At 34.2% G+C, this 13,781-nt stretch overlaps 1 protein-coding gene and 2 long non-coding RNA genes across 4 annotated transcripts; 2 read left to right on the top strand and 1 right to left on the bottom strand.

Annotated features, from left to right (window-relative positions):
• Positions 1–753: 753 nt before the first annotated feature.
• LOC115983968 lies at positions 754–4,170 on the bottom strand. The gene is made up of 3 exons (XR_004090321.1): positions 3,940–4,170; positions 1,306–1,496; positions 754–837 (listed from the first exon to the last, which is right to left on the bottom strand). It is a non-coding gene; the product is annotated as an uncharacterized LOC115983968 (long non-coding RNA).
• Positions 4,171–6,965: 2,795 nt separating this feature from the next.
• Positions 6,966–9,074, top strand: LOC115983315 (putative disease resistance protein RGA3). Its single transcript, XM_031105963.1, has one exon. It carries the CDS (start codon positions 7,062–7,064, stop codon positions 9,072–9,074), a length of 2,013 nt encoding a protein of 670 aa, XP_030961823.1. The 5' UTR covers positions 6,966–7,061.
• A 1,895-nt stretch (positions 9,075–10,969) lies between these two features.
• Positions 10,970–13,579, top strand: LOC115983967. Of its 2 annotated transcripts, none has more exons than XR_004090320.1 (8): positions 10,970–11,080; positions 11,206–11,268; positions 11,511–11,585; positions 11,719–11,854; positions 12,441–12,583; positions 12,674–12,719; positions 12,820–12,923; positions 13,482–13,579. It is a non-coding gene; the product is annotated as an uncharacterized LOC115983967 (long non-coding RNA). The 2 variants fall into 2 exon arrangements; XR_004090319.1 differs by having other exon boundaries at positions 13,479–13,579.
• Positions 13,580–13,781: the final 202 nt, after the last annotated feature.

Below are 13,781 nucleotides of genomic sequence, written 5' to 3'. Positions count from 1 at the left end.
TGATCCCAAATAGCCCCTCGCGTACATTTGAGTCTAATTTTTTTTTTTTAAATGTAATCTGATGTGGCAGTACATGTGTCAGTCCATGTGGCAAAAAAATAATATTTATTTAGGTCTGTTAGTTATGTCAGCATTTTTCCTCCATCACTTGACATCAAAGACCATTTTGACACAACTCCAAAAGGTTAAGGATCAAATTGAAATTAACTATAAAGGTTAGGGACCAAATATGTAGCTTATCCTTAAAGAAAATATGATTTGGAAAGGTTTGTGCATGTACCAGAGCTTTAGCTGATTGGGCCATTCGTAGATCATTAATAACATAGAATGCAAGATACGCCTGACAAAAGAAGCCATCTTGATATCAGAACTACAAAGATAGCTTACCAATTTTAGGGAAATCGCTTCTTTTATAATTTGTAATATTAGTGGACTGATTTTTCCAGTAGGGAAGCCCATTTGTCATATGACATTTTTTCTTGGAGGCTTAAAATATTCTTAAAAATATCAGCTCCTCATATGATGTTTCCAGTAGGCTTAAGCACCATTGTGAAGGCTCCAATGAATTAAATAACAAAAAAGAAAAATCGAAGAAAGGAAAAAACAATGATGGATATTAAAAAGCATTCAAAACAAAACAAAACAAAAAATGGACTAGATAGATATAATATTCCATTGTTTTAATTTTACAGTATCTAGATATGTATGTCTAGCATATCAATTTGTGAGTAAAAAAAAAAAAAACCAAAAAAAATATAAATATGTACCAGTTCACCAGCCAATATGGTTGTAAATCCATCAGTTACTTGACCTGAAAGCATAACCATAGCAGCATCCCTATAAAATGAAACAGCAATGTCAAAAAAAGAAATTATAGGAGCTTAACAATTCATTTATACCATGAGGTAAACAGAACTCAATGCAGCAACAGACAAAAAACTTTATTCAAGAACAATTTGATGAAAACATAAGGAAATCAAGAAGTTCTAGGTAGTGTCCTTAGTGTGCTTGATATAAATTGTTTGCTGACTTCACTATATCTCAAAACTAAAATCTCATCATGCTGCAAAGAATAAGAGTTTGAGTCTGGCAGAATATCACCAGATTTACTTTTCCCAAATAACATATAAAAATTGTACCTGATAAATCTCTTATTACCAAATTCAACATTACCCAGGATAAACACCACTTTCCTTCCATGTATCGTTCTTTTTCAACATGATGTGAACAAAATTTCAACAGAAAACATCTTTAACAACTGTAATGTGATTTTATAAACTGCTGGCCAGGTAATAAGATATATACCTTGGAGAAAGTCCAATATCTGTCAAGAACAATAAGAGGTAAGTGAACCAACAGGCAGCAGTGATATCATTGAGCATGTGACCCATGCCATAATAAATGACAGACCGTCTTCCAAGGGGCTGAGTGAACGAATCATCATCATCATCTTTAATACTATTTCCCATCATGATACTTTTTTAACAAATGGGAACCTGCAAAATATGAATTGAAGCTTGAGAGAACAAGCATAAATAGCAATTTAGCAGAGTAATCATGTTGGGAGTATTTTTTTATAAAAAATTTATTAATTTTATTCTAATTTAAAATAAATGATCATTCACATCAACTATAGAAATAATATATTCATAAATTAATTGTCGTTTGAATTTCTCATATAAGTTGACAGGCTTAGCTACTTACTGAGTTTTAGTGATGCATTCCTATTGTTCAATCTTAAATTCATGGCTTTAACCATTACCTTAATTGGCTGAAGTTAATGTCTTTAAAAAAATTTAACAATTAAACAAACTATGATATTTCCGTTTATATAATTCAATGTTTTACCGGATCCATAATATGTCTATAACATTTATATGTCCAGCTGCCTAAAGGAAATTTAAAAATAAAAAAGGTACTCTTTTAAGCAAGCAAATAATGTTGCTATTTGTTAGACTTCTTTCTTATTAGAGATCTCACTAGTATAAGCAATAAAAAGATAATTTATCTCTAAATTTTATTTCATTAATAATGGTTTATTGGTAATTTCATTTTGTGTGAATTTCAAGAAAACTCAAGTAATATCTCTCCTTTATTTCCAACAAATCAGAACTAGGTTTACTGATGATTATACCTTTTCATCCATGCAATGAGTTTATGAGAATTTTACCACACCCAGCAAAATTCTTAAATGCACTAAATATTTCCAAACATAGTTGTTGCTAAGCCAAGTTGAAGGTAACACAGCTTACCATAATCAAAAAACATGCCAACATACAAGGATAGCAGACTCAAGGGCAAATGAAAGTGTACATGCTTGCAAACCCAAGGAGTCACTAACCACCCCTACCCTTTAAGGGTAGCAGTGCTGGAGTGAGGGCTACATTGGAATTGGTGAAGTGCCCTTCATATCATTGCAATTTAACTTTTTCTTTTTCTTTTTTTGGGGGAGGGGGTGGGAATAAACGTTTTGGTCTTTCTTTTGGGGAATGGTCTTCCTAACATACAAGATACTAAGCATGATGCAAAAATAGCATAAATCTAGATCATTCGAGTATGTGAATGCCACATAGTCCTGCATTAAGTACTTGCATTGTAGGAGATATGGGAATATTGACACTTTGGATAGCCTTTCAATGACACCTTGATATGCACATTGGATGCAACTTCAATTCAAAATCTTAGGCCATTTTGTTTGGGGATTAACTATTATATCAATCTCTCAAACTCAACACTTACATGTAAACGCCAACAAGTCGTCCCCTTCATGGCTTGTGTTCAAGCCTCTATATCTTTAAGGACACTCTTGCCAATTCAACATACTAACAATGATGCTTTGTTACCAACTATAAGAAATATTTTTGATATCATTTGAGACTAATGAATCGCAAGAAAGGACAAAATTAAAATAATCTTTACAGAGGGACCGAATCCTGTTCCTCTCTTTTTTAGCATTCCTCTCCTCAAATTCAGCCACATCCCATCTCATATGTTTAAAAAAACAAGACACATCATCTTGTTCCTAATCTACGCCCAAAATAAAAGTCTTTCACTTGGTCTTCAATTTGCTAACAACCTGCCCTTCATTTTGCTAATAACTTAAAAGTAGTAAATTTGATACATTGATGTAATGTTGGGCAGAAAGCTAACAGATGAATTAGCTAACAACTCAAATTAGCTAACAACCTGCCCTTCATCAAAGAAATTCCCCTGTTGTCCAGCCTAGCTAACAGATGAATAATTTTACTTTCTTTTTGCATGATTTACATATAGGACACGAAGCTCAAATACTCAAATGCATAATTTTTCACAACACATGAATAATGTAAGAAATGGATTTGACCATTTTAAGCTCCACACAGCGTTGAAACAGATACAGATACAGATCATATGAACTCCAATTAACTCAACAAAATCTGAAATATCAAATTTAGAAAAATTGAAAACAATGAAGGAACCATTTCTATTGAATTTGGTGAACAGAGGGTTCTCAAATTTAAGAAAGCTTTTACTTGTTATATTCATATAATGTTTCTCATATACGCTAATAGCTTAATCATATCCAGTGAAGACAAAAACTTTCAAAGTATAGTGTTGTTTAAATCCTAACTATGCAACCCTCTGAGCCTCATCCAACCCCAATTCAGGAAAAGAAGCATTACCCACCTAACTATCCTCATGTAAAATTCAAAAACAGTCTAATAAGCAAAAGGAAAACTGACTGTACCTTATAACGCCCAAAGTGGAAAGCAATTAAATTTACAACTTCAATAGCTTAAAAACCAATAATAATCATCAACTAAACATGCCGTTCATCCATAGCACCAAAAAAAAAAAAAAAAACATACAATTTATATATAATAACAGAAAAACTATAAAACATACAATTCGAATTCTACATAACTGGAAAGAAACGAAAAAGGGTCAGAAGGAACATACAGACACAGGAGATAAGCTAAGCAGAACCCATCAACGAGAGCCCCTCAAAAGAGAAACCGATATTGTTTGTCAACTACGTGAATATATGAATGATACAACTTATATAATTGAATCTAAGTAGATCAATAAATATGATACAACTATATTCCTTTTCTATCATCTAAGCAATGTTGTTTGTCTGTTCTCTTCTTCATAAGTTCCCTTTCTATTTTCAGTTTCTTTTTTCCTTTATTTGGGGAATGTGCATCATCAATGTCACTGACTGTGAGGGTCTGTGAGTTATATCTCAGAATAAGACCAAAAGATAGTGTTGTCCATGTTTGAACATTTTTTTGATGAAAATATCGAGGATTTTTTGTCTTTTAGTAGTGGATGATTGACTAAGGAATGGGAGTGGGAGGTGCATTTGGGTGTGCCTTGTTTGTCCGATATAGTCATAGAGAGAGAGAGAGACATATATGTGAGGGTTTGGATTGTGCTTATTCTTGCGTTTTCAGTTCCACGTTTTGCCTTCTTTTTTTTTTTTCTTTTTTTTTTTTTTGCACGTGAACAGTAACCTCACATGGGTTCACTGTTTACGTACTGTTCATACACTGTTCACACATTAAAAAATATTAAAAATGGGTCCCACGATACTATTCACACATTTAAAAATTATTTTGCTACAGTACTTTCAGTTTTCAGTTTTCAGTTTCAGCAACAATAAGCTCAATCCAAACCAATATTGTTGGAATCAAGAAGATGTGGCGCTTTTTGAAGGCTTCAAATTGAGCCCATCTCTCTCCTTATCTGGTCCCACTACCTCTAATTCCACCCAAGATCCTTAAAAAAACTACCATTCCTTGCTCCCATGTTTCAACATACCAAAAGTGTGGACTGGTACATTTTGTGGACCATGATAATTGATGAATATGAAAAGATTTTTGTAAAAATACTATTTTTATCTCTATATTTTGGGGACACAATTAATTTGATACTTACATTTTAGTAACAGTCAATTTCAATTTGTACTCGATTTAATTTCTATCATTATTTCACTAGCAAAAAAAAAAAATCTTTACATGGCTAATAGATTGCACAATTTGCACATTTTTAAAGTATACGTGGCTGATAAAATAATTTAATTGATATTTAAAAATGCCACGACAATCGCATAAAAATCCATGTAAAAGAAAAAAATTTGAATTACTAATTTTTAAGAAAAAAAAAAATCAACTTAGCAATTTCATTTTTCTTTCAATTTCTCATACATAATAGCTTGAGAGAGAGAGATTTAGAAAAATGAAATCTGAAATGAAAGAGGAGTATTTATACTAGGGTTTTTAATTTTAATTTTTTAATAATATATATGTATACAGGTCGGGTTCAGACCAAGTATGCATAAAACCCAGACCCAACCCGAACCCGCTTCAGGCTTGATTTTTAAAACCCAAACTCAACCCTATTGTTTAGCAGGTCAGGTACATGTGGGTCAAGTCTAGCATCCATCATCAATTATAATTTTTGATGTAGTAAATAATAGCTTGTTTGGTTGTGTTGTTTAAACAACAATTTTTGTTGGTTAAACAACACAACATGTATTTTCACTTACATATATTTCTATAACACTTAAACAACATTACTAAAATAACATTACTATACGGGCCCTAAATGTTTAGTCTTAACCATTGGTATTACAAGCGCTTGATCATAACAATCGATAATTCTTGAAACCAACATTTGAGTTAAAGTAAGCAACTTTTAATTGACTCGTTGATTAGATCCTTCAAACAAAGTCGTGGTTGTAAACAAAAGCAACGTTATACCTTTTGTCTTTTTAGGATTGTTGATGAGTTTAGTTTCATTGGATTAACCTATTTTTCTTAAAAATAAAGATATTAAGTAAATAAATAGAAAAATAAACTCAGCACACAACACAATAACTACTCCCATTGTTCATACTTCATAGACAACAATATAGCAATTTTTTTAAAAAAAAAAATTTAATTAAATCATGCACTCTTATACAAACGAGGTCAAACCTGCAATTGAGCAATAGCTATCGGCAAGGGTCTAATGTCTTATAGTTTGGCTAGTAGGTATTTATTGGTATTCTCAACAAAAATATGTAAAGTTTAAATTCCCACTTCCCCAACCAAAAAAGAAAAGAAAAGAAAAGAAAAAAAAAAAAACACAAGGGTGGAATGTTGTTGGGTTATTAGCGTATTGGCAAGTCAATTTGTTAATTTTATTTGTGATTTAATATCTACGAAATTTCCATTAAAAAGTTGTATAAATTGTTGTAAGATTTTTGTCTTCCATTACTATTTTTTTGGAATTATATTTTTTGTTCCGAAAGGCAAAAGTGGGAGAATGATATATATATATATATATATATATATATATAAAAGCAAGCCAAATTTAGTGCACATATTCATCTGATCTAATTTGCTAAACTCATGTATTATTAGTACACAAATTGATAATCAAAACTGTGTTTAAATGTGAAAATTGAGATTGATAGTTGCAAAAAACAATTTTTAATCTCAACTATTGATTCAAAAAAATTAAGAAAAATTTCAAAGAAATAAAAAGTGAAAAAAATTTGTGTGCAAAAATGGTGAATTACACCCAGTGCAATATCCTAATATTTTACCGGATCCTAATCCTGAAAGCTGCCGAGTGAATTATTATTATTATTATTATTTATTTATTTTTGAGAAGAGCCGAGTGGATTATCTTGGTTCTACCAAAAGTGTGGAAAACTCAGGTGCAAAGTCTTTCAACAAAAACGCCTCAAAGCCCATTAAGAGATGTTTTGGACTAGGCTTTTGTCCTTCCTGAATCAACCCACCGCGTTAACCCAAAAAGGTTTAAAAGATACTACAAGTTACTACTGTGTCGGTTGCTTCAATAATGGCGAAGGTGGGAACGGTACTTGTAGTTGTGGTCCACACGGTTTTCTTTCTATTCAAAGGGCGTGTTTTACTATCATCCAAGCATTCAAAAAGCAGGGTCTTATCTTTTGGTCAATGCTACTCCATCCCTAAACACAGATCACAGATCATTCTGGTCTTACTCTTACCCTCCAGTTCTCAGTTCTCACAAAGATTAGCGATCATTCAATTCTCACTAAATACGAAATGGCGGAAGGAGTTCTGTATGACGTTGCTGCTGGAATTATCGGGAAAGCAGGCAACCTAGCACTCAAAGAGATCGTGCTCATCTGGAGTGTCAACGACGAGATTACCAAACTTGGGGAGACAGTTTCTATCATCAAAGCTGTGCTTCTGGATGCAGAGACGAAGCAGCACAACAGTGAAGTGATCAAACTGTGGCTGAAAAGCCTTAAGGATGCCATGTGTGATGCGCATGACTTGCTGGATGAAATCTCCACTGAGGCCTTGCAACGGGAAGTGATGACCCGCGACAAGAAGGCAAAAGAGGTACGCATCTTCTTTTCCAAATCTAACCAGCTTGCATACGGTCTTAGAATGGGTCATAAGGTTAAGGCCATGAGGGAGAGGTTTGATGCGATCGCAGCTGTTAGGAATAAGTTTGGCTTAGAAGAATGTCCCGAGGAGAGACAAGTTCGGTATAAGGCAAGAGAGCAGACTTACTCTCATGTACATGCTGAAGCTGTTATAGGGAGGGAGGGTGATAAGAAGGCTATTATTCGATCTCTGTTGAATGCCAATGCCAAAGAGAATGTTTTGGTCCTTCCGATAGTTGGAATCGGAGGCCTAGGGAAGACGGCAGTTGCTCAACTTGTCTTCAATGATGAAGAAATCAAGAATTATTTTGAGCTAAAATTGTGGGTGTGTGTGTCTGAAAATTTTAATGTGAAAATAATTGTCGAGAAAATCATGGAGTGCGTAAAAAATAAGAAACCAAAAGACCTTGAAATGAACACATTAGTCAATGATCTTCAAAAAGAAATTAATGGAAAAAGATACTTGCTTGTGTTGGATGATGTGTGGAATGGGGATCGTGAAGAATGGCTTAGCTTGAAAAATATTTTGGAGGGTGGCAAAAGTGGCAGTAGAATCTTAGTGACTACACGTAGTGAAAAAGTGGCAGAGATTACAAAATCTATGCAATCGCACTTGTTAAGGGGTTTAGATGATCAACAGTCTTGGTCTTTACTTAAGAAGATGGCGTTTAAAGAGGGGGAAGAATTGAAGAATGCAAGTTTTGAAAAAATTGGGAATGAGATTCTAATGAAGTGTGGAGGGATTCCGCTTGCTATAAGAGCAATAGGAGGTCTGTTGTATTTAAAAAAATCTGTAGAAGAGTGGCAATCATTCAAAGACAATGAACTTTTGACTATATCACAGAATGACAATGGTATTTTACCAACATTAAAGTTGAGTTATGATCATCTCCCATCACATTTGAAGCAACGCTTTGCTTTTTGTAGTATATTTCCAAAAGATTATAAGATTGAAAAGTCGAGTTTGATTTATATGTGGATGGCACAAGGATTCATCAAATTGTATAATGAAAAGAAATGTCCAGAAGATGTTGGTGATGAGTATTTTATGAATTTGCTTTGGAGATCGTTCTTTCAAGAAGTTGAAGAAGATGAACTTAGCAATATTTCAAAATTCAAAATACATGATCTCATGCATGATATAGCAATACAAGTAATGGGAACAGAGAGCACCACCATTTATTCAAAAGATAATGTCATTGACGATAAAACTCGTCATGTGTCATTTGGGGATATGTTGTTCTCATCATCGGAGATTCCGATCTCGTTATATAGAGCAAGAAGGATAAAGACATTTCTTTTGCCAGGTCAACGAGGAGGGTATGTTACTTCAAATTTGGGTAGTTCAACTTATAGTGCAATTGTGGCTAGTTTTAAGTTCATACACTTGCTGGATTTGCATAAAATGAGGATTAACACAATTCCAAGTTCTATAAAAAATTTGAAACATCTAAGATATCTTGACCTTTCTGAGAATGACGACATTGAGATGCTTCCTAATTCTATTGTCAAGTTGTACAATTTGCAAACACTTATACTCTCTAAGTGTGATAAACTTAAAGAATTGCCAAGAGATATTAACAAATTAGTCAACCTCAGGTTTCTTGAGATTGATGAGTGTTGGGCTTTGACTCATGCCAAATGGACTGGGCTAATTGACTAATCTACAAACATTGTCAAGATTTGTGATGAGTAAGGGTAGGATTGATTCAGTGCCTAGGAGTTACGGTGAATTGAAGGAACTTAACAGGCTAAATAAGCTAAGAGGAAATCTGTCAATTGAAAATCTCAAATACGAAAAAGATGCCGCATTAGAGTATAAGGATGCAAATTTGAAAGAGAAACAACGTCATGATAGGTTGTACTTAAATTGGGTAGAAGAAGACATTGATGAGGTGGGTGCTGGTTACGATGACATGTCACTGGAAGCCTTACAACCACATATAAATCTCAAATCATTGAGTTTAGAGCGGTACGGGGGAGTGAGATTTCCACATTGGTTTCTGTCTCTCACAAATATTGTCCAATTTAAATTAGATTCATGTAAAAAATGCCAATATCTTCCACCGTTGGACCAATTGCGTTCTCTCAAAATTATTTATTTGTACGGATTGGATTGTTTAGAGCACATATCAGATTCAGAGAGAGATAACAGTGATTCTTTATTTTACCCATCTTTGGAGACACTCCATATTCAGGGTTGCCCTAATTTAAAGGGATGGTGGCGGGGAAGGAGGGATTCTCTTCCTTCATTTCCTGGCAAAATTTACCAAACAGTGAAAATTCTGAAAAATTTTAGCCGGACAGCACGCGTTCAAACTTATTTAGTTAGTTAGACTATTTTTGAAAGTCGAGTTTGGCAAACTCGACTTTGGGCTGGAATATAGACACAATAATGGCGTTTTTTTTTTTAGTGGCGTTTGTCAAAAACGCCACTATAGGTTCTCTATAGTGGCGTTTTCTATAAACGCTGCTATAGCCACTAAAAAAAAAAAACGCCACTATATGTTCGTTTTTCAGCTCAAAGTTGATTTTGCCAAACTTGACTTTCAAAAACAGTTTAACTTACTAAATAACTTTAAACACGTGCCACGCGCCTAATTTTTTTCCAAAAATAGTCTGTTTGGCAATTTTTTCCTCATTTCCTCATCTTTCTAATTTAGAAATTTGGGATTGCCCTAATCAGCTGACTTGCTTTCCTTTGTTTCCATATCTCGAAAGTTTGAGCCTAATTAATTGTAGCTTGAACTTGAAGCAGTCATTAAAGAGGATGATGATAAACAACAAGACTTCTTCAGGGAATCTACCATCAATTGTTTCTTCTTCTTCTTCTACAATTGTTGCCCCTCTCTCCAAATTAAGTGACATGTATATAGAAGAAGCTTTGCCAGAGGAGTGCCTACCAAATCTCATTTCTCTCCGTACTCTATATCTAGTCAAATGTCCACTTCCTCAAGGCATTCGATATCTTACGGCACTTCAAAATCTGTATGTTTGGAACTCTGAGGTGGTTGATTTATCCAATGATTGGGATGAGATGGAATGGCAAGGACTTAGGACCCTTCTCTCTTTGCAATTCTATAAACTTCTGAAGTTGGTCTCTCTCCCAACGGGGCTTCAATATGTCAGCGCTCTACAAATACTCAGGATTTCGCAGTGTCCTAGTTTGATAGCTATACCGAAGTGGATCTGCAAACTTATATCTCTTCAATCTCTTCTAATTTGGGAATGCCCTAATTTGGAATCATTGCCAGAAGGAATCGGTGCCCTTACCTCTTTGCAAACACTAGACATTAGAGGATGTCCCATCCCAATTTCTCACATTCCCAATTTCTCACATTTCTAGACTGAAAAGATGCAAGAAGCAAATCGGGGAAGATTGGCATAAAATTTCTCACATTCCCAATTTGAAAGGAGCTCTGTCTCGGCAAGAAGAAGCGCCAGGTATGTAAAAGTCACCATTTTATTCCCAACCTTCGATTAAAAAAAATCCAAATGCACAATTCTTCTTCTCCATTGTTCTCTCTCAACGGCTGTATTTCTTGGTGATTAAATTTGAGATGAAGAAGAATCAAACGAAGAAGCAAAGAAACCTGCTTATCAGAATTGGGACTTAATTAAAGCTTTTGGGTGCTGCAATTGTTCAACAACACAACAACTCACTCACTGGTACTATCTCCTTTCTTTTCTTTTGCCTTTTCCCCCTTTATCTGCTTATAATATCCTCATTTTTTAAATTATGTTTTGGAAAAAAATTAATGTGAACTTTCTTTCATTACCCATTTTGTAAACAGAGTCAATATTACTAGGAGAATTGAACTGGGCAACCGTGCCATAGGATTCAGCTCATTGTACAGGTATTCAATTCCTTTTTAAATATATAAGCTTCCAATTTTCTGTTAAGTCTACAGATAATGCCATTTATCACAACTTGTTATCTTAAGTTAAATCACTATGGGATCATGTTTTGTAGCAAAATATAATTTTCAAGCATCATGGTTTTATTTCGAAATGTAGCTTGATAAGTTGATATGTAGCTAGTTTTTCTACTGATAGTAACTGTAGAACTTGATGCATCATTTTAATGTGAGTGCTGCAGGCTTTTATCATGTACATTTATACAGCCAGCTTTCGACAAAAATATGTGGCTTTCTTAAGTGATTCGTCAATGGAGGTAACTCATATACAATATCCTAACCTCCCTTTCAAGTGTTCTTTGTCCTTATTTCTTTTGCATCTTCTTTCACATCTTTGCATCTTTAGATACTAACATCAATTCTTGTTTTACTGTATTTCACATGCATCAGCACAAGACAAGAAGTAGAGAATAAATATAGGGCCCCATGTGTAACTGATGTAGTGCTTTTGATCTCAAAGTACATTGAGATACAGAGATGATTGCTTTCATACAGTTTGCATATAGCCTCAAGACTCCTATGAAAGGTAAGCCTACTTATCTAAAATCGTAATGGTTTAAGTACTGCTTTTGTATATTTTAGTATTTTATACTTCCAACTTTTACTTCTACTGTGTAATTCTGTTTCTAGGTATAATTTTTGTATGTCCTTTTTTTTCCCCCTCTAAATATCCAATGATACTTCCCCTAGTTATATGGGAGCTGTTTCACCGGTTTGTTTAGCAAACAAGATGTGTTTGCATCATAGTGCTTTTTTTGAGACATTTTAGCTTTATCTATTGAATGGGAAAGGAAGGGGAAGAGGAGGAATTTAATTCCTATGAACCAAAATAATACGAATTTATTTGAAAAATGCAGGAGGAAATAGGTCATGAGTGCATTAATCTGCTCACATCCCAGAGATTGAAATTTATTTTGGAAGGATTTAGCTCCAGTGTCTATACAGGTTTCTCATATCCCTCCAAATTTCACAAGTACTTTTTTTTTATCAGTATATAAGTAAGTATTTTATCAAACAAAAAGACAAGGTCCAAATATACAGTTAGTATACTACAGAACCAAATTTCTCAGATACTAATCACGTTCACTCTTAAACTTACCCTTTGGTTTCAGGTTGATGACTTTATCATTTATTGGGCTCTATATGCAAAAACCTGAGGACAAATGAATACTAAAGCAGGCAAGAATTTAAAAGTGCATGTTTTTTTCCAAACTCGACTATGCGAACTTTACACAGAAACAAGGAGAAAATAATGGTAACTATCTCATTCCTTACCACATTAAATCTTTCCTCATAGGTTTGGCTTCAATTTTTGAGGTTTTTAATTTTTTTTTTCTTCTGGCAGTATGATAGGCAACATCAACAGCAAAGTGTTATTCCCAAGTTTTGAGGTTACCTATGGATCCTCATTTCCTCTCAAAACTTTTTCCTTTTTTGAAATATGGTGGAAAACTTATTCACCTTTTTATTTCTCAAAATTTGGTCTGATAGGTTACCATGCATGAAAGCTATAGCTCGGTGTTACCACTCAAAGTATTACCTACTTTTAAGGATAGCTTAATTTCATGGTGAATGATTTTTGGACTTCCCAACCAGTAAGACTTCGTTGAACAAGGGTTGCTTGGTGAGTTCCGTTACATTATAAAGAAGGCATTTCTTTCATCTTTGGATTAATTTCTTAAGGTTACTTAGCATATCATGGAGTTATATTAGAGATATGGCACCTGTGAAATATCACATGAATCTAACAACTTGTTGAAATTTTTTGTTAAGTGCTCTGTCTGATAGGTTCAGGCTTGCTGGTTTATTTGTATTGCTGTTGTAAAGTGTCATTCTTTTGTTGTCCTGAGTTGTAATTTGTAATTGTCATAGTGCTCTGTTTGCTGCTTCAGACTTGCTATTGTATTTGAGTTGCTGGTTTTCGACTTGGTTTGAATGAATTTTCTGCCTGATTATCCAATAATAAAATAAAATAAAATCTAGCACCTTTTATTCTCAAGAACAGGAGTTCCTGACTTTTCTAATGGCTTTTAAATTGAATCTGGGACAAATAGGACCCTTTTTCTTCATTTTTTATAAATAATTTCCAATTATGTTTACTTATCAAAAAATTCCAATTATGTTATATAAGTAAATTCTTTTCTGGGCAGAAGTTGGCTTTCCAGGTGAAGGCAAGACTGTTCACCTAAATGAGAAAGATCGATGCTTTTAAACATGAACTTCCTCTCTTTGTGGTCATGGGATGTTGGAATGGATATTGTGGGGCCCGGCCCAAAAATAATGGGCTAGTCTAAATTCAGGCCCGTCCGAGGAGCGTCCTGTCTGAAGAGAACCACAGATAAAGCATTACTCAGTCCCAATATCGCCAAGGAAACCTGTCCGAGGAGTAACTCCTCCTCGGACATTACGAAGCCCAGACGAGGAACTCTCCCCAACCATTTCAGTTCATCCTC

The sequence above is a fragment of the Quercus lobata genome, chromosome 4, assembly GCF_001633185.2.
Source record: "Quercus lobata isolate SW786 chromosome 4, ValleyOak3.0 Primary Assembly, whole genome shotgun sequence".
Classification (NCBI taxonomy): Eukaryota; Viridiplantae; Streptophyta; class Magnoliopsida; order Fagales; family Fagaceae; genus Quercus; species Quercus lobata.
The sequence above is the reverse complement of the archived record's forward strand: the minus strand, read 5'-3'. Positions and strand labels throughout refer to the sequence as shown.